General features: G+C 41.6%; 1 protein-coding gene across 3 annotated transcripts in view; it reads right to left on the bottom strand.

Annotated features, from left to right (window-relative positions):
* Nucleotides 1-27,761, bottom strand: part of LOC108430019 (methyl-CpG-binding domain protein 5) — a 60,648-nt gene that overhangs the window by 18,585 nt on the left and 14,302 nt on the right. For 2 of the 3 annotated variants that reach the window (XM_017702153.2, XM_017702156.2), the window contains exons 2-5: nucleotides 25,965-26,580; nucleotides 24,263-24,365; nucleotides 22,998-23,178; nucleotides 20,508-22,841 (exon numbers count right to left, since the gene is read on the bottom strand). In XM_017702153.2, coding sequence (XP_017557642.2) covers nucleotides 20,508-22,841; nucleotides 22,998-23,178; nucleotides 24,263-24,365; nucleotides 25,965-26,077 — 2,731 coding nt within the window. In that variant the 5' untranslated portion in view covers nucleotides 26,078-26,580. The remainder of the gene's footprint in view (nucleotides 1-20,507; nucleotides 22,842-22,997; nucleotides 23,179-24,262; nucleotides 24,366-25,964; nucleotides 26,581-27,761) is intronic. The other variant, XM_017702154.2, reaches the window with a different exon arrangement.

Below are 27,761 nucleotides of genomic sequence, written 5' to 3'. Positions count from 1 at the left end.
TCTGATTTTATATTTTTCCTCCTCAATTACGTGAACCACTGATGCTTAAAACTAATTTCATTAATAATATAATAATTAATACAATAATAATAATACAATAATAGCAGTTTTACACAAAATATTTCTCAATCGTTACTGAAAAAGTGCAGATTCTAAACTTTTGATTGATACTGCCTTTGTGTTTGTAAGTAGAAAAAAAGTTTTACGTGATGTAAATTTGATGATTATTTGATGTTACCGTTCTGAAAAGAGTCTTGTTTTGTATAGAAAACCCCACAAACAAATCTAATTATATAACTTATTACATAATAAAATTTGTATAGGTCAGCAAAGCTAAAATACGGACTTGACATCTAGGATTAGCGCTCTATATACACATATATATATATATATATATATATATATACACACACACACATATATATACATACATACATACATACACACATACACACATACATTATATATATATATATATAAAAAAGCTCACTGAATCTAGACCTATTCCCAACAGTAGAGAAATCCCACATGACTCGAAGGTTTGCTATTACTGTACAACACCGAGTGGTACAGCAGAAAGACAGCATTTGGAAATATTGTGCACATGACTCAGCACTTTCCCTCCCATCCCCTTGATAACAAAGAACGCTGACTCAGCAATACGGTGGCCGTCTTAATAGGCTTTGACGTCTCAAAGAGCAGGACGCCATGGAGGGAAATGCAGTATTGTGTGGTAGACTTGAGCAAATATCATTTCTCACCCTGACATTAGCTAAATGAAAGGCTCTAACGAACAACTGTAAAATTAAAAATCTCATTAATTTTGGTATGATGCCTGACTGACTCGTGGCCAGTGGGCAGTGAATCAGATCTGATTGCTTTTAGCTGAGGGCTTTTACATGCTCACGAGTGAGACTGCAGCCTTAAAGATGTTTACTTTCACACGGTAGGAAATGCAGATGTATGATGTCCCGCTATGAACCAAGTAGCTGCTCGACATGTTTGATCACTCTGCCATCAAGAAAGTCGGAATCTCTTCATTTCTCTTATAGACAGAGACGCCTAAAGAAAAGCAGATGCTCCACTCAGGATATGCTTCATATAAACAAAGATGGGGTGAGATGAAAACTTGCAGTCGTGATATTGCAGACTGAAAAGATCACTGGCTTTGCCATTACAACAGTTTTGTTAAAATAAACTGAAAATATTTAAAAGGCACTTTAACAAAACATGTAGCTCTAGATTTTGGCTAGTGATTCCACTGTTGGCTGGCTACTCACTAGCAGTGCCACTGTAGCTAGCTTTAGCATCAACAAAATCTTTGGTCTAACATTTCTTCTTCTGGAAACGCTCTTTTCTAGTTTGGTAATAGGCTCTTCCACACATTAACTGAGACCTTACACTTCTCTTTTACCTTTAGTTTGAAAAATGAGCAAAATTTGCACGTTTTCAGATTTACATACATACTACGGCACATTGTAAAGTTTTTAAAGGTATCCCGGTTATAGTTAGAGTTGCTAGGTTGGGAAGGACCCACTAGGTGAACCAATGTGCTACAGCGCCACCCTGAGGCAGAGCAGTGTTGCATCACTAGTTAGCTAAAAATATCAAACACAGAAGTTCGCTGACTGTCGGTGAAGCAGCTAAACAATGACCTTTCCCTTAACGGACTGCTTAAGGTGAAAAGTTTATTTTCAGGGATGTCCCAGAATTTGATTTTGAGATATTTAGGGGTCCAAGAGGTTCTTAGGAGGTTCTGGACCCACCTCGCTGACTACCCAGGCTAACAATAGGAGGTTCTGGACCCACCTCGCTGACTACCCAGGCTAACAACAGGAGGTTCTGGACCCACCTCGCTGACTACCCAGGCTAACAATAGGAGGTTCTGGACCCACCTCGCTGACTACCCAGGCTAACAACAGGAGGTTCTGGACCCACCTCGCTGACTACCCAGGCTAACAATAGGAGGTTCTGGACCCACCTCGCTGACTACCCAGGCTAACAATAGGAGGTTCTGGACCCACCTCGCTGACTACCCAGGCTAACAATAGGAGGTTCTGGACCCACCTCGCTGACTACCCAGGCTAACAATAGGAGGTTCTGGACCCACCTCGCTGACTACCCAGGCTAACAATAGGAGGTTCTGGACCCACCTCGCTGACTACCCAGGCTAACAATAGGAGGTTCTGGACCCACCTCGCTGACTACCCAGGCTAACAACAGGAGGTTCTGGACCCACCTCGCTGACTACCCAGGCTAACAACAGGAGGTTCTGGTTTAAGGTTATGCGCAACAAGAGTGACATGACATTTAAAAGAAAGTCAGTGGCAGCTACTTAAAACATCCTAATTGTTACTGTTTAGACATTTCCACATGAGCAGAGGTCAGTCTATCATGCAGTCTGTTTACAGTCAGACCAGCGACTTTTTTTCAGGTACATGGCACAAGCACACAAGCAATGTCTAGCCAGACTTGCTAGCCTTGGGAATCGTGTACGGCTGACCAATGAACAGGACTTATTTCCAGTGCTGGCTAAATACTGTTGAAACCACTATCTGTTTCAGAGTCATCAACTTCAGCCATGTTCTTCCAGAAGAAAGATCATGACATTTTTCTTTTCGGCTTTGTCTCCCTGGTTACCCACATATTCAAATATCAATTGTTTATCTGATATTAAATGAACTTGTTAACCGAAAGAATTGATCAAACATTTGTGTGTCAACGCACAGTTATATAATCTAAAGGGCTCCGCAATTTCTAAAGCTGCTGGAATATCAAGGCGTGTTAGTACTGGGTTTGCTGCTTCTGCTGTGCCTAAGAACACACCTCATGCATGATAAAACCACAGCATGGCCGAACATGCTTTAATGCCACAATGCATTAATTTTACTTTAGGCTGATATTTCCTTATACCATCAAAAATCAACTACAATTAAGTTTAAATAACTATGAAATTCTGTTTACTGTTAATAGCACAATTACATAAGCATGCCCTGGTACATACTGTAACCGTAGGCTATTTACTTCCACTACAACCTTTTAAAAAGGTGGTCTTATTGGTGGATTGCTTTGGTGTCATCTTGTCCTGTTTTAATCAGAAAGTTCTGTCTGCTTATGTGGCCACAAAATAAGTGAATGCAGAGCACGATTTTTTTTAAGCCATCATTCAACACAAGTCTAGATGATAATCAATGAATAACAAATCCTAGGACATGATGTTGAGCAACTGGAGAAGAGACAAAAATACAATACTGAACCTCTTCTGTGGTGTCTGAATCTGCAGTCTGATTGGCTAATGCAACATTAGCTTAGCAACCAGGGTACCCAAACAGTACCACACACACACACTACAGTACAGGTCTGATTCGGACCAACTGCTGCTCTCCTAAAACAAGTATAGAAATGTGATGACTAAGAGAGCACAAGTCCACTGATTGGTGCTGAAGTGACAAAAGCCAAAACCGAAGCTTTTCTGTGGTGTATGAGGCTGTAGCATTTTGGCTAAGCTAATGATTGCTTCATTCAAAACACACCACACACAGGCTTGGTTTCACCAAAGTGATGATGAAATGACACCTATTTAGAGGATATCTGAGAACGCCCAGTCGAGTAACTGTGGAATGAAAGCTGAAACGTAACGCATGCCTTTTGCAGCATTAGCCATCGCTGAGCTAATATAACGCTTCCTGTGGTTTATCCTGGCGTATTTTTCCTTTCTCCATTAGTGCCACCTATTGGTGAGCCCCCACACGTCCAGAGAGCCCCTCTAAAACTTCATTCACATTACAAGTCTCATTGCTCAGATCCGATTTTTCGCTCAAATCTGACCTCTCTGAGACGATTGTTCACACTTATTTAGGCAAGTAATTCAAATCTGTCATTAATGTGAACGGAGCGGCGTCCTGTAATAACCTGCATGCACACATCCTATTCAATAACATCAACATCACGTGAATGAATCGCATGCGTCACATGCAACATCAGTAAACAGACTAACGGTCAGAATGAGCCTTCACTGCAAAGATAATTAACTCTCATGAGGTCTCAGCTGTTCATTATTACAGCGAGACGATGGTGAAAAAGGCGAGATGTGTTGCTTTTCCCCCGTTTACAGGCTTTAACTTCTGTTCAGCGCTGCTGCCATGGTAACGCTGAATGACAGCACACGCACAGTGGAAAAAAGAAAAAAAAAAAAAAAACACATGAATTCCGATCTGAGCGCCACATTAAGGTCACATGGCCTTGAATCGGATACGTATCTGATCTAGGACCGCATATGAAAGTGACTCAGGTTGGATTTTGTCCACACTCTGAAAACATCAGATCTGAGCCACATTAGCCTTTTAATGTGAACACAGCCTAATGTATGAATGAATGAGTGGAACAATTTTATTTGGCTGTTCAGATGCGGAGTACGAAATTGACTAATCATTTTTTAAAACTTGTCATTTTGAAATACTGTCGTATTCTTTATTACTGTTCTACTACCCAGCCCTAATGATCAGATTTCATACTGCATTATATTATCAAAACTGTTAAAGGTCTTATGCCTGTAACCAACATTTACAATATCACAAGTGCAAATGAAAAGGGGGGAGGTGGGGAGACTAGGTCTGGTGCTGCGTTTCCAGTATTTCTTTCAGCGTGTGGATGACTCAACATCAACTCCAGTGCCTAGCGCACACCCACTCAGCATTGGGGGTGGGGTGGAATAAGCTACCCTCCCTCAACATGTATATGTGGCCAACAACTGCCACATATCTATTCCTGTTGGAGCGAAAGCTGCAGCACACTGTGTGTATGTGTGCATGTATATGACACCCACTCACCACATCTCTGTGGGAGGAGAGGCTGTAATTCACACTGTGTGTGTCTGTGTGTGTGTGTGTGTGTGTGTGTGTGTGTGTGTGTGTAAGACAGATGCATCAAAGCAGTCCAGTGGCCCACCAGGCTCTATATATGAGAGTAAACAGTAGCGACAGCAGTCCGAAGAGCTACGGAGGGAAGACACAGCCGAGGAGAGGAACTGCACATCTTGCCAATATGTACTGCACGGTAAGGAACTGTGTAGCGTAGTAAAGTGTGGGATATTTAGTAATATATTCAAAAGTAATACATTCCAATACAGTATAGCGTGCATTCTACGGTAAGGAATTGCATAATGTAGTAAAGTATGGGACAGAATGAGGGGAAAGTATTCAGACACCGTTTTTATTTAATATACTTCTAGTGCATGTAGCTCACTTCCAATTTACACAAGTCTTGTGACTTTACTTTTTTGTGTATGAATATGAACAACAAAACTGTGTTCAATGACTGCCTTAAAAAATGAAAAAGATGAGAAGGGAATTATTCAACACTATAAGGTTCAAAATAAAAATAAATCAAGTGCTACGTTTTTGTTTTTTTTTTTCAAAATATACCTGGTGTCTTTATGAGAGATGTCTTCATGAGTTGGGAACAGATCATGGGCCAAACAGCTAAGCTAAAACTTTCAAAAGTTCTCAGGGATAGAATGAATACTATTATAATTATTGTTTTCTAATAAACAAAAGACATCAAACATCCCTGTCAGTAACTACACTGTTAGAAATAAAGGTTCTGTGCAGGTACATTTTCATTTTTCATTCATCAAGGTACAAACAATGTAAATTGGTCCAACAGTGGTTTTAAGGTCTAATTGTGAACCTTAAATAAGTTCTTCCAGGTGAAAAGAACAATGGGAGTCAGTACAACTTATAAAATATAATTTCAGTGGATTATGGTTCAGTTATGTTCCCTGACTAAAGGTAATGAGATGTACCCTTGAGGGTCCCACCAGTGATGAGAGGGATATTGCCCCAGTGATAGTTTTGTACCTTGTTTGAGAGCGTACTGGATCAATAATATGCAATTTGAAACTTTATGAAAGTTCACAGACAGGTGCACCATGCACAATTTCTCTCAGATTAATAAGGAGGGTAAGAGAGAAACCCACAGTCACATGAAGAATTGCAGGATGACCTGAAAGCAACAGGAACACCTTTGCTCCTAGGCTCAGAACACAACCTCTGCCACAAAAGGAGCTCAGAGAGGTACATCCAAAATTTGCATACGAACATTTAGACAATCAGAACTGATTTGCAACTATGCGCTCTGCTCAGACGAAACACTCGAGCAGCTCATCATGCTTGGAGAAAGAAGGGTTGCAGGTATGATCCCAAGAACACCATAAACACAGTGAAGTATCCTAGCAGTGATATAGGCCTGCATCTCTGGAGACAGTACTGGGGTATATTACACGTCACTGAAGGAAACAAAATTGGAACGATGAGCTGGGAGATACTAGAGGAGAATTTAATCTCCTCTACCAAGAAAACAGACATTTCAACAAGACAACAAACCCAAACAAACAGCCAAAATGCATTAAGACTGGTTTCTAAAAAAAAGGGTGAAAGTGCTTGCTTTGCCTAGACAATCTCCAGACTTTAATCCCATTGAAAATGTATGGAGTATTTTGAAATTGTAAGTGACCCTCAGGGAACTGAAGACGGTCTGCCAGTATAAACAGGGCATACTAGAACCACAATGCTACTAATAGGTAAATATATCTTACCTTAGATGTCTCAAAGTTGTAACTACTAACAATGGCTTTTCAACAAAGTGCTATGTTTCTCATTTTTGGTGTCTGAATAGGTTTCTCCCTACTAATTTGGTAGTTTAAACATTTGTTAATGCTTATGAACATACACTTTTTTGCTCTCCTGTTTATTCATGCTTGTTAAATGTGCTTTTTTGACCACTCAGTCTTTATAACTGAAGCTCTTGCTATCCTTAGTACTTTTCCTTTTCCCATCTTGATCCAAAATTGATATCAGCTGGACTTGCTTAGCATTTTTACATGTGCCACAGATCATGGCAGGATGTTCATAGCTGAACTGTATCATGCAGTACAGCTGTCTGAAAGCATCTGCATTTGCTACATTTCTCTTCTCATTTATTCAGGGTGTTACTTGAAATGGTCATCCATCTGTATTTACTTATTAATGGTGTGAAAAATGGCAAAAACTACAAAATACATAACAGTCTAAAGATTTTCAGTGTTATAATAACTGCTCTTTGTAGAGCAATACAGTGTAGGGTGTTATAACAAAGCAGTATAACAGTTATATCAGACTATTCTGCTTTCAGCTCACTATATTCAACGTATTAGCCTTCTAGTCTACTCTGCGTTCAACATACTATGTGTGTATTAAATTTTTTTTTTTTTGTCAGAACAAAACCTTGTATCTCCAAAATGATAACTTTACAAGAAAAAGACTACTTTACTTTTAATATACGTCAATGCAACCAGACTTTTTTCCATGTATTTCTGGGCTGGAGATACGAGGTTTTCCCCCGACAGCATCAATATACAATATAGTATTGTGAAAGCAGCGTAGCGTAGCCTAGCCTAGCCTAACCTATGACGTTGATGAGTGCACCATTGCTCCCTACCTGAAAATGAAGTGCCACTCAATTATGTCTCCTGCCTTTGTCTGAAGCTAAAGTGAGTCCAAAATGTATAGATTCACATGGATAAACACATCTTTTCAACACAGAACTGCATACATTTTTTTCCCCCAAGACTGCTGTTATATTTTTGAGCTCTAATCTGGATAATCCAGTTACAGCACTTTCTAACAATGTCTTTTCTACCTTCATGATGTCAGTTAGCGTGAACTACTTCACTCAGGCTGATCAGCTCCCCAACCAATGAACATTCAGTAACAGTCATGGCAACAAATTAGCACTCAGTAGCAGTAATGCTATCGTCCTACTCCCCAAATAATTTTTGCTGTAGGAAAACGGAAAGATACTGGTAAGCATAAGCTATTCATCCATATACTGTCCAAAATCAAAGGAAGTTCCTACATAATGTTTAACTTTCTAGCTTTACCCGTTTAGCTCACAGGTATCCTTTAGCGTTTTGCATCCTTTGTTTTTTTTTTTTAAGTATAAAGGAGAAACAGGCTCTGCCCCTAGTTTGAGTTCCGCCTTCATGATGTGTTACACTGATCACCAACCCTCCTCCTGGAGATCTGCAGGTTTCACCTCCAACGTCTTCTTTAGCTAATCAAGTACTTCAGAGAGCAGTAATTAGATGGTTCAGGTGAGGTTGATTAGGGGTGGGCGCAGGGTTGGTGACAACTGGTTTAAGTTTGCACACACTCAGTTTGTTCCCACCCTAATGAGAATCTATGTTCCCACTACATTCAGGCCAAAATTTCTCATGGCTGCCCCAGACGTTCTCGTTACGAGATCACGTCTGGCCCCGCGAGACACATACAGTGCGAAGTAGGACAAAGTATGCAGGCAGCTAGACAGCAGCGTTCCGGTAAAGTGTTCTGGTAGAGTGGTGTAGTGTGTATGCAGGAGGCAGTACAGCAGTCCAATACAGTAGCGGATGGAGTTGCGGTGAAGGAGTGAGTGAATAAGAATGAGAACAGCTGCAGCTGCAGCAGGGTTAGGTGGCCCGCTGGGCTCCACTCGTCTCCGCCGTGACGGCCGTCAGCGAGGGCTCGCCCAGTGCGGACAGCATGTATGATCTACCGATGCTAGTGGTTGCCAGAGAGGTTGCCATGGGAACGGTGGTGGGATGATTGGTGGTGCTGTCCGCGGTTTGATTCAGACAGCAACCCCCCCCTTCCCACCACCCCACAACACACACACTTACACATACAGGCTTTAAAAAGGAGGAGTGTGATTTAACAGGACTGGGGGGACTGGGGTGGGGATATGTGGAGCAAAGCTATGCAGGGCTGTCAAGTGTGTGTGTGTGTGTGTGTGTGTGTGTGTGTGTGTGTGTGTGTGTGTGTGTGTGTGTGTGTGTGTGTGTGTGCGCGCGGTGTGTTCGTTCTCATCAAAAAAAGAGGCAGAAAGATCTCAAGCCAGTAGCATAGTGAGATCTGGAACGATGAGCGCCGTTTAAAACGTTCGCTCAGACTCCAAGCAGCCAAGCAGCCATGCCTCTGGAATTCTACCAGAAATAAGGTACAAACAAATCCACACTTTATATGTAGCTGCAGCAGTAGCGCCCAACTGTTCTGGGACAGTGGCACAAAACATCTCCAAGAGCTGTTTGTAGATGAGTATGTGCATTGTAACACATGAGGACACACATTAGCATGGGCAGCAGGTGACCTGAACCCAGGTCAGCAATCCTAGTCTGACATTCTTTATGGGCACTGCACTGGGAAGAACCTATTCAGTTATTAAAAAATCAATCCCACATGAACACGCACCACTTCTTTGGATATTAAGTCCATTAAATCAGTGACTGACAGCAACCATATTGCACTCAAATGTGTATCATATAACCCATTCCTAGTAACCACCTGGGGCATGACTGAACAGTCCAGTGCTGGGCAGTATATTGGCATTACCGGTACAGGTAATACACCGTACTGTGCAAAAGTCAGAGGCAGAGCTCCATTTATCCAACTTACTGTTCAACTATTCAGTACATGTGACTATTCAGTACACATGAATTATTTTTCAGTATCAGGAACAAAGCAGAATACATAATTAACAAAAACTCTACAGTAGCCTCAACAACTAAATATTATATTACATTTTTCAGTATTAAATGTGTCCACACTTTGCCTTTATTACAACTTTCAAAATTCTGTTTGGGAGACTCAGCACAGCAGGTAAAAGTGGCCCAAATCTGATCTTTTTCTTCATATGTGACACAGATGTGCCAAACATGAGGCAGTGTGAACAGCAAAAAAAGAAAACAGTGAATCTGATATTTTCAATTCCGATTTGAGACACTTTATGTGGCACTGAAATCTGATCTGTATCCGATACATGGCAACATGGATCGTGACTCAGTCAGAACAGCCAGACTTTTACGTCCGTCCAACTCGACATTCATTTCACGCTGCTGAGACACAAACATTTAGGCTGATGTTTCTGTACCAAAAAATTAGAAGAGACTGATCAAACCGCTCCGTGTTTGAAGAGATTTCGAACGAAGTGGCCGAACGTGGCCAGAGGAGCCCAAGGCTGCAGCGCCAAAGAATACTTTATAGAATCCAAGGACACAAACCAAAGAAGTGACCGTGGCCGAATAACGCGCCCTTTGTTACATTGAGCTTGAACACACTGTGGGTGATGAGCCCAATTGTCAACCTCTGGAACTTCATAATCACTGCAGTTATGCTGGCGAAGACGAAACTGAAGCTCCGGGAGCGACCGGCGTTCTCTGGCCATCATGATTGTTTACCTCTGGACGAGCCACGTGAAGCATCGTTCTTTTGCGCATGCGGGTTGGTTTTGGAGCTGAACTGTTCAGACTGATGACGCATACAGATCACATTTAAAAGATAATGTGAACAGCCACAAATCAGATTTGTTGAGAAAATCAGATTCGGGCCACTTTTGCCTGCTGTGTAAAGGTAGCCTTAGAGGTCTGGACTCTGGGCAGGCCAGTCCATTACTCTGAGAACAGCTTCTTTGTTGGATTTGTACGTTTTTCCTTTTTTGTGCATTTCCTTTTCTTGACAGCTACACATCGTTTCAGACCCAGAGCACCATGTTTTCTCATAGCGGAAAGATAAGACAGAAACACGTTAATTTTTTCAGATCTGAAGTAAGACTGGAACGTAATTTTCTTCTCTCTCTCAAAAATGAAAGCTTTAATAACTTTTTTAATGGGGACAGTTTTGGTGGTCTACCTGACCACAGCCGTTAGGAGTCTCATCTCAGCTTTAAATATTTTTTTCAGTTTTGGGAACTCCCATTTGTTTACTTTCCCTTTAGTTATGCAAGTGGATTATCTTTTATCCAATATCCTCAGAAATATTTTTCTGAATAACCTGCACTTAATGGCCGTTTTCAGAGTGGTCTCTGACTGTTGCACAGTATACATTTTTAAGCTAATAGCTTAAGGAGCGATGTGCACAATTTACAGTAACTACTTTTTTGGCAACATCACTGTGATCTTAACATGCATCATTATGTGCATTTTATTCACACAGTAGACGTTCCTGTGTGACACTGTCACAGTCATGACCGTAAGCATGAACATGATAAGCCTCATTAACAAAACTTTAAGCGGTAGCTTAACTTGTACAGCAGCTGCGGATAAAACAGCACCCTGGACACAGAAGAACAGGGTTTGATTCTCTGTTCATGGGAGAAAACATGCAAGACTTGTCACCTTGCATGTGTCTACCATGCTAGACTGCTCTGAATAAGTGTGTCAGCTTAGGTGAGGATGGATATCTGAATCTATTTGGCTACAATCTGTTTATTTCCTAAACTTACAGAATATGGCCTCTCCTAATTTTATTGCACAATTAAATTGAATAAAATAAAACCTATGTACCATTACTTTTCACACAGGCCTCGTTTTCACCCTCATATGTTAAATTAAGCAAATAGTACGGTAGTTGTTTATTAAAATGTGCAGTGTGTTCTTTGTGCCCAAACTTTTGCATACGACTGTATGTCTCTGGCCAGGCGCTTCTGAAAGGACAGTTTAAAAAACAAATCCTACACTGTAAATTTCCTTTGTCTGGTTAATGTTCATAACAATGTAAAGTTCCCTTCAGTGTAATTTTATGAGAGAACAAAAGAGAGCCAAACAAAACAGCTCAGCTGCATAAAGTTTGTGCATTCTTGTAGCACAGAGTACTAGTACTAAACACCATGAAATCATGATCATCCAAATCATCCAAAAGCACCCAGACACCCGTTCTGATGAGAGATTTCAGTTACCCACTGCTCAGCTTGTATAACCTCCATAGAAAAGCACTGCTATTAGAATGGGACACCCTAAAGCAGCCACACATGAGCCTAAAGTCACCACTCCCAATGCAAAGCGTCAGCTAGAGGGGTATACAGCCCCCCCAACACACATTGGGTGATATGGAGTGGCTGCTCTCTGGTGCTGGGCCCAATCCCATTTCACCCCTCGCCCCTACCACTGAACCCTTAGCTCTCTGTTTTGCGTCTTCACATCTACTGGTTTTTTCCAATTTGTGTTGAGATAGAGAGGTAAGGTGAAGTTTTAGGGCTACAAGGCCCTCCAAATAGAGGTTTTCAGAGCACCACTAGTACCCTGTTAATGAAGAATGTTTTTCTTCTTTTTTAAGGGTTGTCCTATTTTGCAGGGCAAGATTTCAACCACTACTCCTTGTAAGGGGTAGGGGTAAGGGGTAAAAAGAAGAAATTGAATTGGGCATTGGAATCGTGTTTGTGACCCAGAACTTATCATCCAACATCCAACATATCATCCAACCTGCCTCACTAATGCTCTGTTGTCTGAATGCAATGCTCACAGCAATGATCCATCATCTAGTCTAAAGCTTTCCCAGAAGTACAGGCTATTACTGAGGCAGAGAGGGAGCAAAATCCTTATTAATAGCCTATGGATGAGCAGGTGTCTACAAATTTTTGATTTCTGATTCTGATCATTTTTCATAATACACCTCAGTACTAGGACCAACCATCAGACAAAGTAACTGAAAAATGACACTCAAGGAATGATGGATTTCACTCAATACCAAAAATATGTTTTTAATTAATCTGGTTAGAGCAATAAACACAAAAATAAATAAATGATGATAAAAAGCAAAACAAAACAAAGCAGGCTGTACTACTGACTAGCTGATCTAATGCTTCATCTTCCTGGGTTTTGGATGACAGTCTTCTGGGCTCTCCTGTGGGGAGATTTGCTTGGACATAGCCCACTGATTGACAGCTGCCAGCTGCAAAATGTCACCCACAGTAACCCATTTCTATGTTTATCTGCCTGCCTCGCTTCTCCTGCTGTCCTTTCTTCAATGTCCTGGCGTCACCTTGTCACGTTCTGTCTTCTCTTCACCTGCTCTGCTTTCCAGCTGCCTCTGTCGGATTTTTCGCCCTTTCTAGCACAACACCACTCGACTGCAGATCCCCAAAACTTTAATTGGACGTCCATGACGTGACTGAAGTGCCCTTGAGCAAGGCACCTAACCCCCAATTGCTCCCCAGGCTCCATGGATAGGGCTGCCCACTGCTCCAGGCAAGTGTGCTCACTGCCCCCTAGTGTGTTCACTAGTGTGCATGTACTATGTGGGTGTTTCACTGCACAGATGGGTTAAATGCAGAGGTCTAATTTCACAGTGTGCAAACATAGTGACAAATGGTTCTCAATTCATATTGCAGTGTTCACCGCTATTAAAAGAGTCACGGCTTTCGCACAAGTAAAGGTGCTTAATTCTCAGCTGTTCTACATCACAGCAACCACTACATAAGTTGAGTTTCTCTTCTCTAACAGCCTGTTCGCTTCGTAGCTTACGTCTAAATCTGTCAGCTTACCGCTCACAAACCTTTCCCCCTAAAGGCCTCAGCACACTTCTTGCAAAACAAAATTCTCGAGGGTTGTGCGAAGCTGAAAGTGAATTTACGAGCTTAATCACATGAATAGTTTCTGCAGTTCCGTGTTGCCTGTCGCGGATACTCCATGTGACGCTATGACATTTTATTCCAAGTTTCATGACTGCTGGAACATGATTTTTTTCACTGTTCTAACTACGGTCTGAGTTCAGAATACTGCCACCATTTAAGTGGAACTGGGAAATTCAGACAAGAAGCTGGTGAGTAGAAGGCCAACTTCAGCCTCGTCCTCTTGTAAAGCTAAATATAAGATAACCTGTATGTTTTGCTGCTCAGTACTCGTTTGTACTACTGAATAACAGACTTAACATCGTACATTTAGAAAGTATTCATTGTTTATTTCACAAATGCGCATTTCACAGTAAAATTAGTGTATCTGCCAAAGCTGAAGCTCTTCAAAAGTTGTTCGTCGTTGTTTAATGGCACGCCTATTTTTTTTATTGACCAATCAGAGGCTCTGTTGCGTAGCAACTTCGTCCACGGGGTTCGCCCGGCTGAATCAAAGCGAACAAAGCCTCCGTTTTTTCCGCAATTACGTCATATTGTTAGTTGAAGCCAGGCTAACATCGTCTCCGCAAGAAGTATGCTGAGGCCTTAAGTGGTACCTGGCCCAGCCCTCCACAATTAAAGTCCTTAGCAAAATAACCCAAGTGTACTAAATTGTAGAAAAACAGATGACCTAAAACTAACATGTAAAAATCTCTCAAACACACTACTGTATGGTGAACAATTGATTTAAAATGTGATCACCCAAGACATGTTTGGAGTCTAAAGCTGTCCTTATTTAGATTTTACAGTAGCTACGTGGCTAATAAGCTTGTATGGCATTCACTAGCATCAAGCGAACTGTATGCCTAAATAGTCAAATTAGATCATCTTAAATGGACATGCATATGACAAAATAATGCTGTACAGCTAAAAGCGGTAGCAGTTGTTATTCGACCCTATTAGAAATAAAGGTTCTGTGCAGGTACATTTTTCATTCATCAAGTTACAAACAATGTAAATGCTCCCTCAAAGACACTACAGCAGTTTTCAGGTCCAATTGTGTACCTTAAATATGTTTTTTCTGGGTTAAAAGTACATATTTGTATTTTTTTTAATAACTATTTAAAACAGAACAATAAAACAAAAAGTCTGGAGATGAGACGGGGTGTGTGGAGTCAATACAACTTAGAAAATATCATTTCAATGGATTATGGAACAGTTATGTTCCCTAACTGAAGGTATTGAGATGTACCTTTGAGGGTCCCACCCCAGCGACAAGAGCAGCACTCTCGGCACTGTCTGTGCGAAGAGTAAATTTTGTCTGTACTTTCAAGGCAACTCTGCTAGTAGTTGCTAATGTTAATACTTTGGGTATAAGCTTATATTGTCAGCTACATTAGCCTCACAGCTTCAAAGCAAAACTAAAAACGATGCCAAATGTCCTGGCTGGTCGACTACATTTTGGGAAAATTGCCATTTTTGTTCATCAGACTAAATTTCTGTATTAGAACGGCAACCAAAATATGGCTGTTCAACATCAGTAAGGCTATCTGATGTTCTTATGTTGCACACTGCTCCTCACTTGTGTGCTTCGTCACCATAGCGCGGCACATTAGATTCCCATGAGTCATGCAATGAGTTAAAAGCTTTGCTGGGTGGTACCCAAGGACATGATTTAATTTCCCCTCATTTGCCTACAAGCGCAAACCTACATGTGTCTCTAAAGTTTGAAATGGAGGACGGCGGATCGCTTCTGCAAAACGGGAAGAGAAGAAATGCTACATCACTCAGTGTAGGAGTGCACACGGAGTGCAGCTGCTTGGGCCTCAAAACACATTTGGCATATGCGGTGGTCTTTCACAGGACTTTATCTGAAAAGCTAATCTTTAGCGCAAATTCTTGTAACTGCACATTACATATGCATGAAGCCTTGCAGCACTAAGATGCTGCTGTGACTCAAGGGAACAGAACAAATTATTTTAGTATCAAAACCAAACGTCTAACTGTGCTCTACTCTCTAATGATGTCAAAATCAGCCATAATTTTACTGATGATAAACTAAAAATAATACAATAAATAAATGACATCACTTTTTCTTGTGTAGCGGAGAACACGCTTCTCATCGGCAGACAGCTCAACGGGAAAATGCCACTATGTTTTATCTAACTGATCACTTTATTTCCCAACAATGGTGGCACCCAGTACGGGAGGCAGTAAAAATGCCCCATGCAGTCATCAAAACAATGAAAACAACCTGCAATATCTAAAAGAATGCTGAAAAACAACCAGTCTACAACAATATCCTCAGCAGCAACCGGAAGATATTTATAATATGCTGTTAGAGATTTTATTTTAAAGAATTCATAAATATTGAGACTACACTCATTTATCACAACAACAACCTGACACCACAACAAGAGCAAAACGGACATTCAGCACAGTCCTTTACTTAGAAACGATATAATTAAAACCCATAACTAGTCATTCAAATGCTAAACCAGTAAGCTTAAAGCCACAGCCTTAACATTCTTTCACTACCAACACCATAACATTAGCAGCTGTCTTTACAATGTCCACAAAAAGACAGACGAGCTGGTTTGGGTTTGTTTGGAATGTGCAACTCAGCAACACTACCACATATCGCTGTCGTCCGAAGAAAACCTCGTATCTCCATTTTTGACGTTTTTCAGTTTTTGACATAATTTGAAAAACACCTGTTGCTCTTTACATTGTGCGTAAATTTCATGATGAATGGACTAAAAGAAATGGCCCAATGACTTGGGGGCGGGGGGGAATTCTGGTTCCATCGACTTGCATTTAAAACAAAGTAGGTTTTTTCCTTCTCCTGTGAAGTTACCATTTTGGTTTTCTTCCAGCAACAGCGATATGCAACATGATGAACTGCACTGTTTAACAAAAAATGAAATGAAAATACTAGGGCTGGGTGGATATACCTTAAAACAGTCTATACCTATTAACATGGCATGCCGTATTACCAAGGGGCGAATTTTTAAGCTACTTCAATAAACGTCAAGCCATCTAACAACTGCTAAATGTTAACTAACTCGGAGGCAGGAGCTGGTTAGCATTAGCTTAACTAGCATAATAACAGCTCTGCTACAGAATAGGTTTGATTCTGGCTCACGAAAGAACCACGTTTACATGACAATAATTCAGCTCTGACCAAGTGAAATTGAACATCTGGTGGTTGATAGACAGAAAGGCGAAATTAAATGTTCTGTAGTGTGTGGATCGGCAGCCTTATTGGCTAACTTGACAAGCAATTAGCAAGCAGGCTACAGTCCAAAACACAGCAGTACAGGTTTGATCCTGATTAACTGCTGTTCTGAAACAAGCATAGATGACTGTATAGATGAAATGAATGAGCGTAGGTGAAATTAATGACTGTGAGAACCAAAGAGTGGAACTGACTGGCGCCGGAGTGACAAAGCTGAAATCTTGGTGTTTGTGGCTGTAGGGCATTGGCTAAGCTAACGAAAGCTTAGTTATCAGGCCGAATATGCCATATACAACAATACAGGCTTGGTTCCAGACAAACAATAATAAAATGACACGCATTTATAGGATATCTAAGATTGCAAAATCGACTGGCTGGCGTTAAAATAAAAAAAAAAATCAAGCATGTTCTCTGGAGCGTGTAGCACTGAGCTGATTCTAGACGCACCAATAGACGCCGTGTATATCAGCTCAGTGCTACACCACACCACCGATTACGGAGCTCCTCTAAAATATAAATGGGTGGATTGCATTTATTTGGCCATTCCGATGTGGAATAGAAATTTTCCACATCATTTTAAAAGATTGTTGCAATTTTTAAATACTGATTATCATCAAGATGGTGTTCAATATAAAAGAAAGCTGTTCAAGTTACATTTTTCTGGGTGTGATTTTGCTGGGGTAATTTTTCATAATATACACTGAAATCTATATCATTCATATCCATATTATCATCCACATACATAGATCTCTCACCAATACACATCTCACCAACACTCATTTTTATATCTGCCTAACCTTTACTCAACTGGTCCTGTTTCTGTCTAATTTTAGAACTGGCTCAGATGTGTTTAAAGAAAAAAGAAGAGAAATGAAGGCATGGCATGTGTGGGGGAAACCATGGAGGATGTGGGCAGTCAGCAAAATGCTAATACTCTCAAAGAAGGCATGACCATTAGCATTAACTGCGTTATCTCCAAACACTCATCTCTTACATCAACAATAAATCCTCATTTATATCTTCCCACAGCTTGATGGCACAATCTCTCATAGCTTCAAGAAGCTGCGCTCGGCTTTGAGAATGTTTTCACCACGGCAACTGGTTACCCAAATGACTCATCAGTCCTTGATCTGATTGTTAGGAAGCTGATGGAGAGAGACCCAGATATGCAAATGCAGCGTAAAAAAAGACTAAAAAGGAACTCGGAATCATTCCATAGTGATGCTGGTTCAACAGACAGATGAACTTCACTATAACTCAAGTGATGGTGGTAGTTGTCTCCATTCTGCCACTGTGTCCTGGTGCAATGGCTCTCAAGCCCAGTCCTGTGGACCTTATGCACTGCATATATGTGTTTTTTCCCGGCTCTAAAACACATAATTACCTGAAGAGTAAAACACACAGCACAACCGAACCTCAGGCCTGTTACTGGGAGATCATGATCCTAAAGCCTTCAGAGGGAATATTCCCACAGTTAAAGCAGCCTTCAATGCAAAATATATGATTTTGATCTTACTGTGAATTGAGTTAATTCCCAAGACAGTGTTTAAGGCCAAATCAAGTTCGTAGTTGACTGCTGACCAGATTACTTGCCAAGTCTGTTAGTACAAAGAAAGTCCAGCATTTCATTCACCATTATATATGCCATTTGCTCTGTGCTTGCCAACCTATTTTCAGATCTAAAGACGCAATAAATTTGGATACAGATTTAGATCATTTAGATAATTCAGAAATACAGATTAAAGATTAATATTAAGTGACCCTTATTAGTCCCACAGGGGAAGAAATTTCATCCCTGCATTTATGGGAATCCATGCAGTGAAACAGCACATACACACTAGTGAAGACACACACTAGGGGCAGTGAGCACACTTGCCCAGAGCGGTGGGCAGCCCTATTCACAGTGCCTTGGGAGCAGTTGGGGGTTAGGTGCCTTGCTCAGGGGAACCTCAGTCATGCGCTGTCGGCTCAGGAAATTGGACCGCTGACCTTCCGGTCACAAGGCTGGTTCCCTAACCTCCAGCTCATGACTGCCCCAATAATAATACATAATCCTTGATATAGGATAATCCTTAAAAAATAATACATAGTCCTTGATATAGCAGCACAATAGAGCAGTGTTATATAGCAGTGTCAGGCCAAGTCAAGCTGGTTTGTGTCGGAGGAACAGCAGCAGAATTTATTGGGACTTAAGAAAGTTTTTTTTTTCCTGACAATTTAAATATTAGTTTTGGTGGTTTATTTAAATGCAATGTGAAACTCAAGTGCAGTATCATTTTATGGACAGTAAAACCAAAAAGTGCAACCCTTTCTCAATGTCTGATGTATAAAAAATAATATTAATTATGGGTATACAGCACCATCATGGTACGGATGTTACGCTTTGATGCATGCAGTCATATGGAGAATATACTGTACGTACCAAGACTGAGGAATGTAATGAGGAACCAAACTTCACAAGTGTGAGCTCCACCTAGAAACCTAAAGCTTGTAGGCCATTAGTAAGCTGGCAGCAGTGTCAGTGTCATAACTCTTGATTCCTGATCAACTGCGTGGCTGATTTTGAGGTGTTGGAACAGTGAATGAAAGGGGAGGAAAGCAGCTATTGAGGCAAACAAAAACGCGAGGGACCCAAAAAAAAAAAGAAAAAAAAAAAGACACAAACTGAAATTAAACAAATGAAACCAGACTTTACCCTATCCACAGCTTACAGTATTTCTGTGCCTTAAAAAGGTTCAGCACAAAGCTATTTGTCCTCTGTAAAATAAAATAATAAATAAAACTGCATCTACAGTAGAAAAATCACTGCACACATTAGTTAATGTTAGTGACTTTCCATGTCAAGTGCAAATGACACACACTATGACGCCACCTACCTTGGGGAGAGGGGGCTATACAACAGTAGGTGAAACAAACTGTAACTTACACTATTGTCTGTTCAAACCAAATGAAAAGAAAATTAGCCTAATGCATTTGGAGGTTCTGTTTTTCCCATCGTCCTGAATTTGTACTGAACTGTGATGTCCAAACCATGGTGAGAACCAAACCATCATTTCTTTGTACTGTTACACCTGTACTGATTCTTCTTCTTCTACTACTACTACTACTACTACTACTACTACTACTACTACTACTACTACTACTACTACAGTTTACAATGAGACTAATCTGGCCTCACGCATTTGACATCACATATGCAAGACAACACTGGTATCCTCGAAGGGCATACCATCTGACCCGAAACAAAGAAATAACATGATCTAGGGGAATGCTAAAACCCTTCAGTAAGAAAATATTAGGGGCAATACAACCATTTTACAGAAAAAAGGGAGGTTGAAACATTCAAAACAGACAATATTACTTTTACTATATGGCTACTTTCTAAACTTCAACTCTTATTTTGATACCACAATCATTACATTTCATTTAACCTTTCTCTATTCTTAAGGAAGTTTATTCCTTATCCGACATTATCACAAATATCTGATAAAGCAAAGCAGTTCAGCTATAGAGTGTACTCACACAGTAAATTTCTTTATCACAATGTACTTTAAAACACCTAAAAACACCACCACAAAAGCATCATTTAATGATTAATGTAAATCTAGACTGGTGATAACTACTGGGGAGAACAAGCACATAAACATAAAGGCCAATTGACAGCAAGTCTTTACTAAACAAATGTTAAAAATCATTATTTAAAAGGCCTCTTAGTTGGCTAAGAGCCTAATGAGGCAGTGTAACCAATGTTATAATAGGATTGTATATTATTCTCAAAAATGTAGGTCTCAATTTAGGTCAAACAAAGGAAACATCAGATTTCTCCGACATTGTCAAACACAAAGAAATAGTATGTACTTCCGCAGGTTCTTACCTGTGTCAGACATGGCTTGAGTACAGCTACCATCACTGCTATTAGGTACCAAACAGGACATACTTGGCCGGATGTGCCCATGAGGATGGCCTTGGTGCTGTTGATGTAAATGAGACAGTTGCTGAGTGCTCGGGTGTCCCATGGCTGGGTGTCCGAGGGGAACCTGTCCACTTTGGCCCAAAGGTGCACAGTTCCCCATAGCTGGGGCTTGCATCTGGTTCATCATCCCTGGAAACTGTGTATGAGGACCTTGAGTACCAGGCTCCAAGCCAGGACAGTGCATTGAGTCTGCTTGGCCCTGTAGTCGCTGCTGTAACTGCATGCTTTGTTGGGCAACTCCAGGGGGCATTGCACCCTCGCCAAAGTGCATTTGACCGGGGCCTGCAGGTAGTGGCCGACTGCCTCTGACCATGTGAGAGCTCTGGTTGCTCATTGACTGGAGCAGCTGGGCCATGGATGTGTTTGGAGGTAGACCTCCAAGCCGGGGCACTTTCCTCATCTGCTCTGAGGGAGGGCATGGTGGCCTGGGGCCTGCCATGTCTGGTTTCAGCATACTGAATACCATGTTGTCGTGACTGCTGCTGTTGGGTGGTTGCTTGCGCTTCCGTAGAGGGTCACGCTGCTGGGCCATGAGCTTGTCCCGCAAGGCTGCACGTCCACTCTGGCCCTCGGTCATGGGCATGAGCATGGTGGAACTTGGTGGTAGCATAGAATTTAAAGTATTGGGCCCTTCAACAGCCCTGCTACCACCACTACCACCACCACTGCCACTTCCACCACCAACTGGGCAAGGCATCCCACTGCCTCCACTACCATTACCAGCACCACCGGCAATGCCTGTGCCTCCACTCCCCATGCCCCCAGCACCAGCACCCATTCCTGCACCAACACTCATACCAGCACCACTGATACCCATTCCACCACTGCTACCACCTAATTTGTTTTGATTTGCTAGCTGTGCTTTGGCTGCTGCTGAAAGGAGACTGCTGGCAGGGAAAGAGGCAGCATTGTGTTGGTTGAGGATCTGGTTGAGGGGCATGCCCAGGAGTCCGGGGTGGTTCTTCTGGGGGGCACTGCTGCCTGAGGCTGGAGGAAACATGGGATTGTGCTGACTACTGATCGCATTACCCATCAGTACCTGGTTGGGGTCTTTGTACTGGTGGAGTGTGTCGGGCTTGGCAGAGGGGCTGGAAGGCAAGGCAGGTCTGGGTGAACCCATGGAGGATCTGGGTGATCGTGGTGGAACCTTCATGCTGCCACAAGGGGCCTGGGGCCCTGAGGGCATGGCAAAGCTCCCGTGGTCTGAGGAGGTGGAAGAGGAGCGGGATCGCTGTGGAGAGGCTTCCATGCGGCCAAGTGCAGGCCCAGACATGTGAATGGGGGATGTAACGGGTGAGGGGGAGATGGATGTGGCTGCTCCATGCTGAGTCCTCTGCATGTGCCCACCGTGGCCAACCGGCCCAGGTTTCACCGTTGGTAAGGGAAGGTTGCTTGGCAATGGGACGATGGCAGGAGGGATGTTTACATTCATCGTTGGTACCTGAGAGTGGGCATTGGGCTGGAAGTTGGATGGGCTTGGGTTCGTCATGGGACTCTGAATGACTGGTTTGCTCGGGATAGGGTCCAGGATTCCCAGAGGGTCCTTCTCTGAGGTCATCTGTTTTTTCTGGAGAGCACATGAAGGGGGAATAGCAGAGGAAGGAACAGGATGAGGTGCAGCCTGGGCCTTGTGATGAAATACTGCTCTGGTCATGTCCATGCTAGGTGGGTAGTTGACATTACAATGTGGCTTTTTCATGATTGGGCTTTTGTTGGGGACTGGGGGAGAGAGAGGCGTGTTAGTCCTTCCAGCCATAGCACAGGACAGCTGAGTGACAGGAGAACCATGGATCATGATACCAGGAGGGGAAAGGGGTATCCTGCTGTTGCCATGAATTTGGCTGGGGCTGCCAGCCCCCTGGAGGCCGCAGGCATTGCTTCGTGCAAACCCATCCGGACTGCCCAAAGGGTCAGTTCTTGGGGATAGAGAGCCATCCCCATAGACCTGTGAGCCTGAGGAAGGGCTAAGCATGCCTCCAGGCCCGCTGCGGTAGGGGGACTTGGGCCCTGGCTCACTGCTGCCCAATCTCTGTCGAGGATAGCCAGAATAATGCTCCGGCTGCTGAGCACCGCTCATATCTGTGGAGTAGTGCCGTTGACCTGCTGCCATCATCATCTTGAATGGGTTCTTGCAGTCAGGCAGCACTGAATTGGGCAGCCCATCATGGGACTTATTCCTTATTGCTCGAGGGGTTGCAGATCGCTGGATGGTAGGGGCCATAGAGGTGGCACCTGCTTGGGAAGTAAAAACAACAAAAAAGTTTAATTTGATTAAAAGAGAATCATAAGTACTTATGATAAGAACTTATAAGAGTGTAACGGTTTAACACAGACGCATGCTAAAAAGAAGTTCAAAAATACATTCAATAAGTGGAAAATAAAATGTTGTACTTGTGCCTCCGCTTGGACCGGTCAGCGTGAGGGAGTGGTGCGGCAGCTCCATACTTTTGTGCAGAGTGGCTACAGCAATGAGCTTTCTCTTGTGGATGCAAAGCTTTGTGACATCCTCATCGGCCTTCACATCCTCCGCAGTCCTCTGCTTGACAGCGGCCCCAGGATCGAAATTAAACACCTGGGGAAACGGAGATTCTTAACACAACTCTGCCCTGCCTGTTGCTGGCTCTCAGCGGTCAGACATTTGCATCTGAATGCATATTCCCTCTGACCTTGCATATTAAAACTGTGACCTACTTACTTCAACAGCTTTAGTGAAATAAGGCAATGCAAATTCATTCAGAATTTTTTTGAACAAAGAGGGTAGTCATAGTGTGTAGGATTGATGGTCCAAGGTGCAGGATACAAGGTAACATAAAACTACAAGCATGCTCCAGTTTACCTACTGGGAGGACTAAATCTGAGCAACCAGAAAAAACTGAAGGATTTTGACGAACATAATTGTGATTATGTGGAGCAATGTTGTGATGGTTGCGTGATTATAGTTGTAATTTTGACAGCCACAGCACATTCTAAAGGAACAACTATGATTTACATGAACACCATTGTCAAAACACTCACATTCACTCAATACTTAATATCTGATTTGTTAGCAATATCAGCATCATGCACTTTCATTTGATAAGCAGTAGCTTGATCCTCAGACATGATACTTTCTCACAGTTTTGCAGGAAATACGTAGGTGAAATCAGCAATGTCTATGCCCACCTTGAAAAGGTCTTATTTGTTCAGAGGGGTGACAAAATGACTAAAGAACGTGATTCTGAGGTCCAGAAGAACGACAATGCATTTTTGTATTATTATAGAATATTAAGTCTTTCAACTTAATAACCCCATCAACAGCATCAATAACCACATGAATGACACTGTATTTCATCACTTTACCAACCAATGATCTTTGGTTGCATCAGTAATGGGCAAAATATTAGATATCAGCCATCGTGGGTTTTTAGCACTGTTAACATTAACAACATCAAAGCTATGGAGAAATTGTGAACTCCGCTAAATCCCGAATTCTGTCAACCATATTTCACGCTGAAAAGAAAATTTTCTAAAACTAAAAGCTTTATTAAGATATGACTAGCCAATTGTACAAAATGAATAGATGGTGAACTGTGAACCACCTCCAACGAAGTGAATTTAGAAGCTAATCTGAAATCAAAGTACAGGCCTAAAAGAACGAGTGAGACATGAAGACTGACCTTGGGGAGGATGAGCGGACACTCCAGGCCACACTTACAGGTGCCATCCGTGAGTAGATAGGACTTTACCTGTTCCAGGCAGGACAGCACGGAACCACTGGGACTACAGAATGAACACATGGAGACCATCAGCCATAAAATAAATACTTTGTTCTAACATGTATGGCTGTCCCCATAATAACATTTTAACTGATGATTAAGTGGCAAATAAAAAACTGCCATTAACAGTTCAACCCTCATGTTCATTGCATGCATCTATTAAAATGGCCTAACTAGCTGATTATCCATCTTGCTTTTTAGCAGCCAACACTGGGAGTACTGTCAAATTGATACACTACAGTTTGGCATGTGCACATGCTTTCACACAAATGTCTCAGTTACACAATCATCTGTACAATTTTTTATGCACAAGTGATTTAAATAATGCATTTATTTTGCTTTCTTTTATTTACATTTATTCGCGTCAACTCAACACACACAGTGTGTCAGTTTATATAAATGTGATTAGATGAGTATGCAAAAATTAACAGTCTTGTTAACAGACCCTCACTAACTTCAACTCACTTGGAAGTGCATCACATCTATGTTACAGAAGTGGCCACTTGCAGCACAAGAGGAGGACTGGATTTCTTCAGCTACGTTAGCCTCACTGAGATAATTAGCTCGCCATACAGAATTGTAATGCAGAATTTTTTATAAAGTCTCAAATAAAGGTGATATTTTTGGTCAGTAATTGATTTTCCTGTTTATACACTTTGGTTTAGAATGTTGTGCATTGCCTTTATTTTTTTGTTAGCTGTGTAGCATTTAGCCTGCTAACTAGCAAACTTGCAGAACTTGCATCAGTAGTCATGGATAACGGATGGAGTAGTTTGCTACATAAGACCCAAATATTAAGCACTATTTCATCGCAATCACATTTAAAAACAGCTCTGTCCACCTTTTTTGGGAACTGGAAAGTGAATCCCGTCAGGCTACAAGAATTTCTGGGAACGTTCTGGTGCCAAAGTCGACACTTGATATACGTCCCCGCCAAAGGTTCATCTAATAAACTTCTCTTAGGCTAAAATTGTATTGGAATGGCCCTTAGGATTGCATCTAAATGTTATAACTTTAAAATATTAACTAAGAGAATTTATTTTATGGTTCTGGCTATAAACAGCTTGCACATGTTATGATTTTGTGTTAGATTTCTGAGCAAGTTCTCCTGCTGAAATCGCTGACTAGCTTACTTGCTTGACCTTACAAGGGGTCATCTAAGAAACCTCATTTGCTAATACTGGAACGTCCCAAAAGATGGTATTGTGGGCATTCCCTAAAGGAAAATGACAAGGGCATGTTAAAAACAGCAGTGAAACTAAGTAATGCTCCTATTACACAGGCAAACATATATTAATTATAAAGGATAAGGTTTATACATTTATATATTTTTCATAAATCTAATGTATGGTAGTCTATATTTTGCACTGCAGCATCTTTTAATTGAATAATACTTTATTTAATTGAGTCTACAGTGCAGTGTAGAAAGCCAAAGAGTGAAACTACAATTAACTGACATATCAATAAACCAATTACTGCATCTGGCATAATTATTATGCTATAATGGACTAATCATTTCCAATCCTTGTAGATCTTATCACACATTCACTATTACAGAGGGCTGATGATGACAGATATATCCGATTAAGCCCATATCGAGTACCTGATATAGACGACCCCAGTGGACTCCACCTTCCGCTGCCAACCAATGGGCACCTGGGCAGGTGCAGGCTGCCCCTCCCCCTCCCCTCTTTCACTCTCCTTTCCGCCATTCATTTTTCTGGGTTAGTGCTCGACTCCGCTGGAGAGATCACACGTTCTTCACTGTCCCAACACCACGTGTCATTGTGTCTCTCGGAAACGGGAGGACAAGAGCACTACAACTTTCCTTTAACGAAGACGGCTGCGGGGAAGCGTTTCCAGGGCGAGCGAGACGGGCTCACAGGGGGACCACGCCTCTGACAAGTCTCATCGCGATGCTACTAAATAGAGATGGGGTTTCCCATGTCGGTCTCTGACCGTTCAGAGCCATGAGCGCTTTGACGCAGTTCCTTGGCTACATAGGAGAAACACAACGCACCTCAGAGGAGAAAATGCATGATTACAGTGCGAGCCACCGTGCAGCCCGCACTCAACACAAGAGGCTGCTGGCCAGGTTACAAGGCTGCTCCTTCCAAAGATGGACGCTTCTCATCTTCTCTCAGGCAGACAGGTTCAAACCCAAAATCCCCATCACATGCACGGCCGACGCATCAGAGCAGACATGACTTGCATGATTCCTGTCAGAAACACAGAAAAGAAACAGGTTCAGAATGGATACAAAATTATATTTAAATAAAACTTTTACTTAAAATATTAATGAGAGATGTAATCTTAACAGAAGACAATACAGAAATTAACCTGTGCATAATGACTCTTATTTTCAATGGAAGAAAACTGACAAATTACACTGGCTTTCAGTGGGGAACAACATAGTTAAAAATTTGAAATTAAAAAGCATGTGCTGATATTTCACAGAGAAAAATAGAAAAAAAAAAAGCAGTGTACATTTGTATGGAAAACGTATAAATTAAGCAGAGCACAGTGACTTTAAATACACAAAAATATACAAATTAAGCAGGGTATGGTGACCTTAAATAAAACTTAAAAAAATATACAAATGAAGCAGTGTGTAGTGACTTTCAACAGAAGACAATTCCAAATTAAGCAATGAAGTCAATCTCCTTTCTATCATTATTCTACTATTTCTATTCAAACACCAGAAATAAGACAGTTTTAATAAATGCTAAGTGTTGGCTTTTAACTCCTCCAGTCATGACTAATTCCCATTAAATTATTACTGTTTACATTGTTATTTCGGGGGCATTTTCGCCCCCCTTTGCTTGAGCTTTTAAGGTAAAAATGAATTTTAAAGTGTGGGGCCATTTTTATCCTTTGCCCCGTTATTTCTGACAATCCAGATTATTATTTGAAACTTTGTTTTTCCGAAAGAGGAAGGAGCATTGAGAAGAAATTACTTAACAAAATGAAAATCATTAAAAGGCATTTAGTAATTGAAACAGCAGACGTGGAGGAGGGGGGGCAAGCAATTTTTTTTCCCACTATCACTCTGAATCCTTGGGTCCTGTCGGAACCTTGTTATGGAGAAGGGAGTGCACGCTCCACGCTGCATACATTTCAGCCCGGGGTGAATCATCCTCTCTGTGTGTTTCCTGTTGTGGATGACTAATACTGTAGAGCGGGACCAAACACACAGCGAAAGCAGGAGGATATGAAAAGGTATGAATCCTCGCACTCGTCACAAACGTCGGTGCAAAATGAAAACGTTAGGGTGGCTTTTACTTTGCATTTGTGAAAACAGAGTGGGTCCTGTGCACACATTTTTATTTTAATTCACATTCAAATGGAATAAAACCACCATACAACACAAACAGTTTAAATCAAAAATAAAATGTGGTCT

The sequence above is a fragment of the Pygocentrus nattereri genome, chromosome 30 (genome assembly GCF_015220715.1).
Source record: "Pygocentrus nattereri isolate fPygNat1 chromosome 30, fPygNat1.pri, whole genome shotgun sequence".
NCBI classification, from domain to species: domain Eukaryota; kingdom Metazoa; phylum Chordata; class Actinopteri; order Characiformes; family Serrasalmidae; genus Pygocentrus; species Pygocentrus nattereri.
Note: the sequence above shows the minus strand (reverse complement) of the source record. Positions and strands in the feature narration are given on the sequence as shown.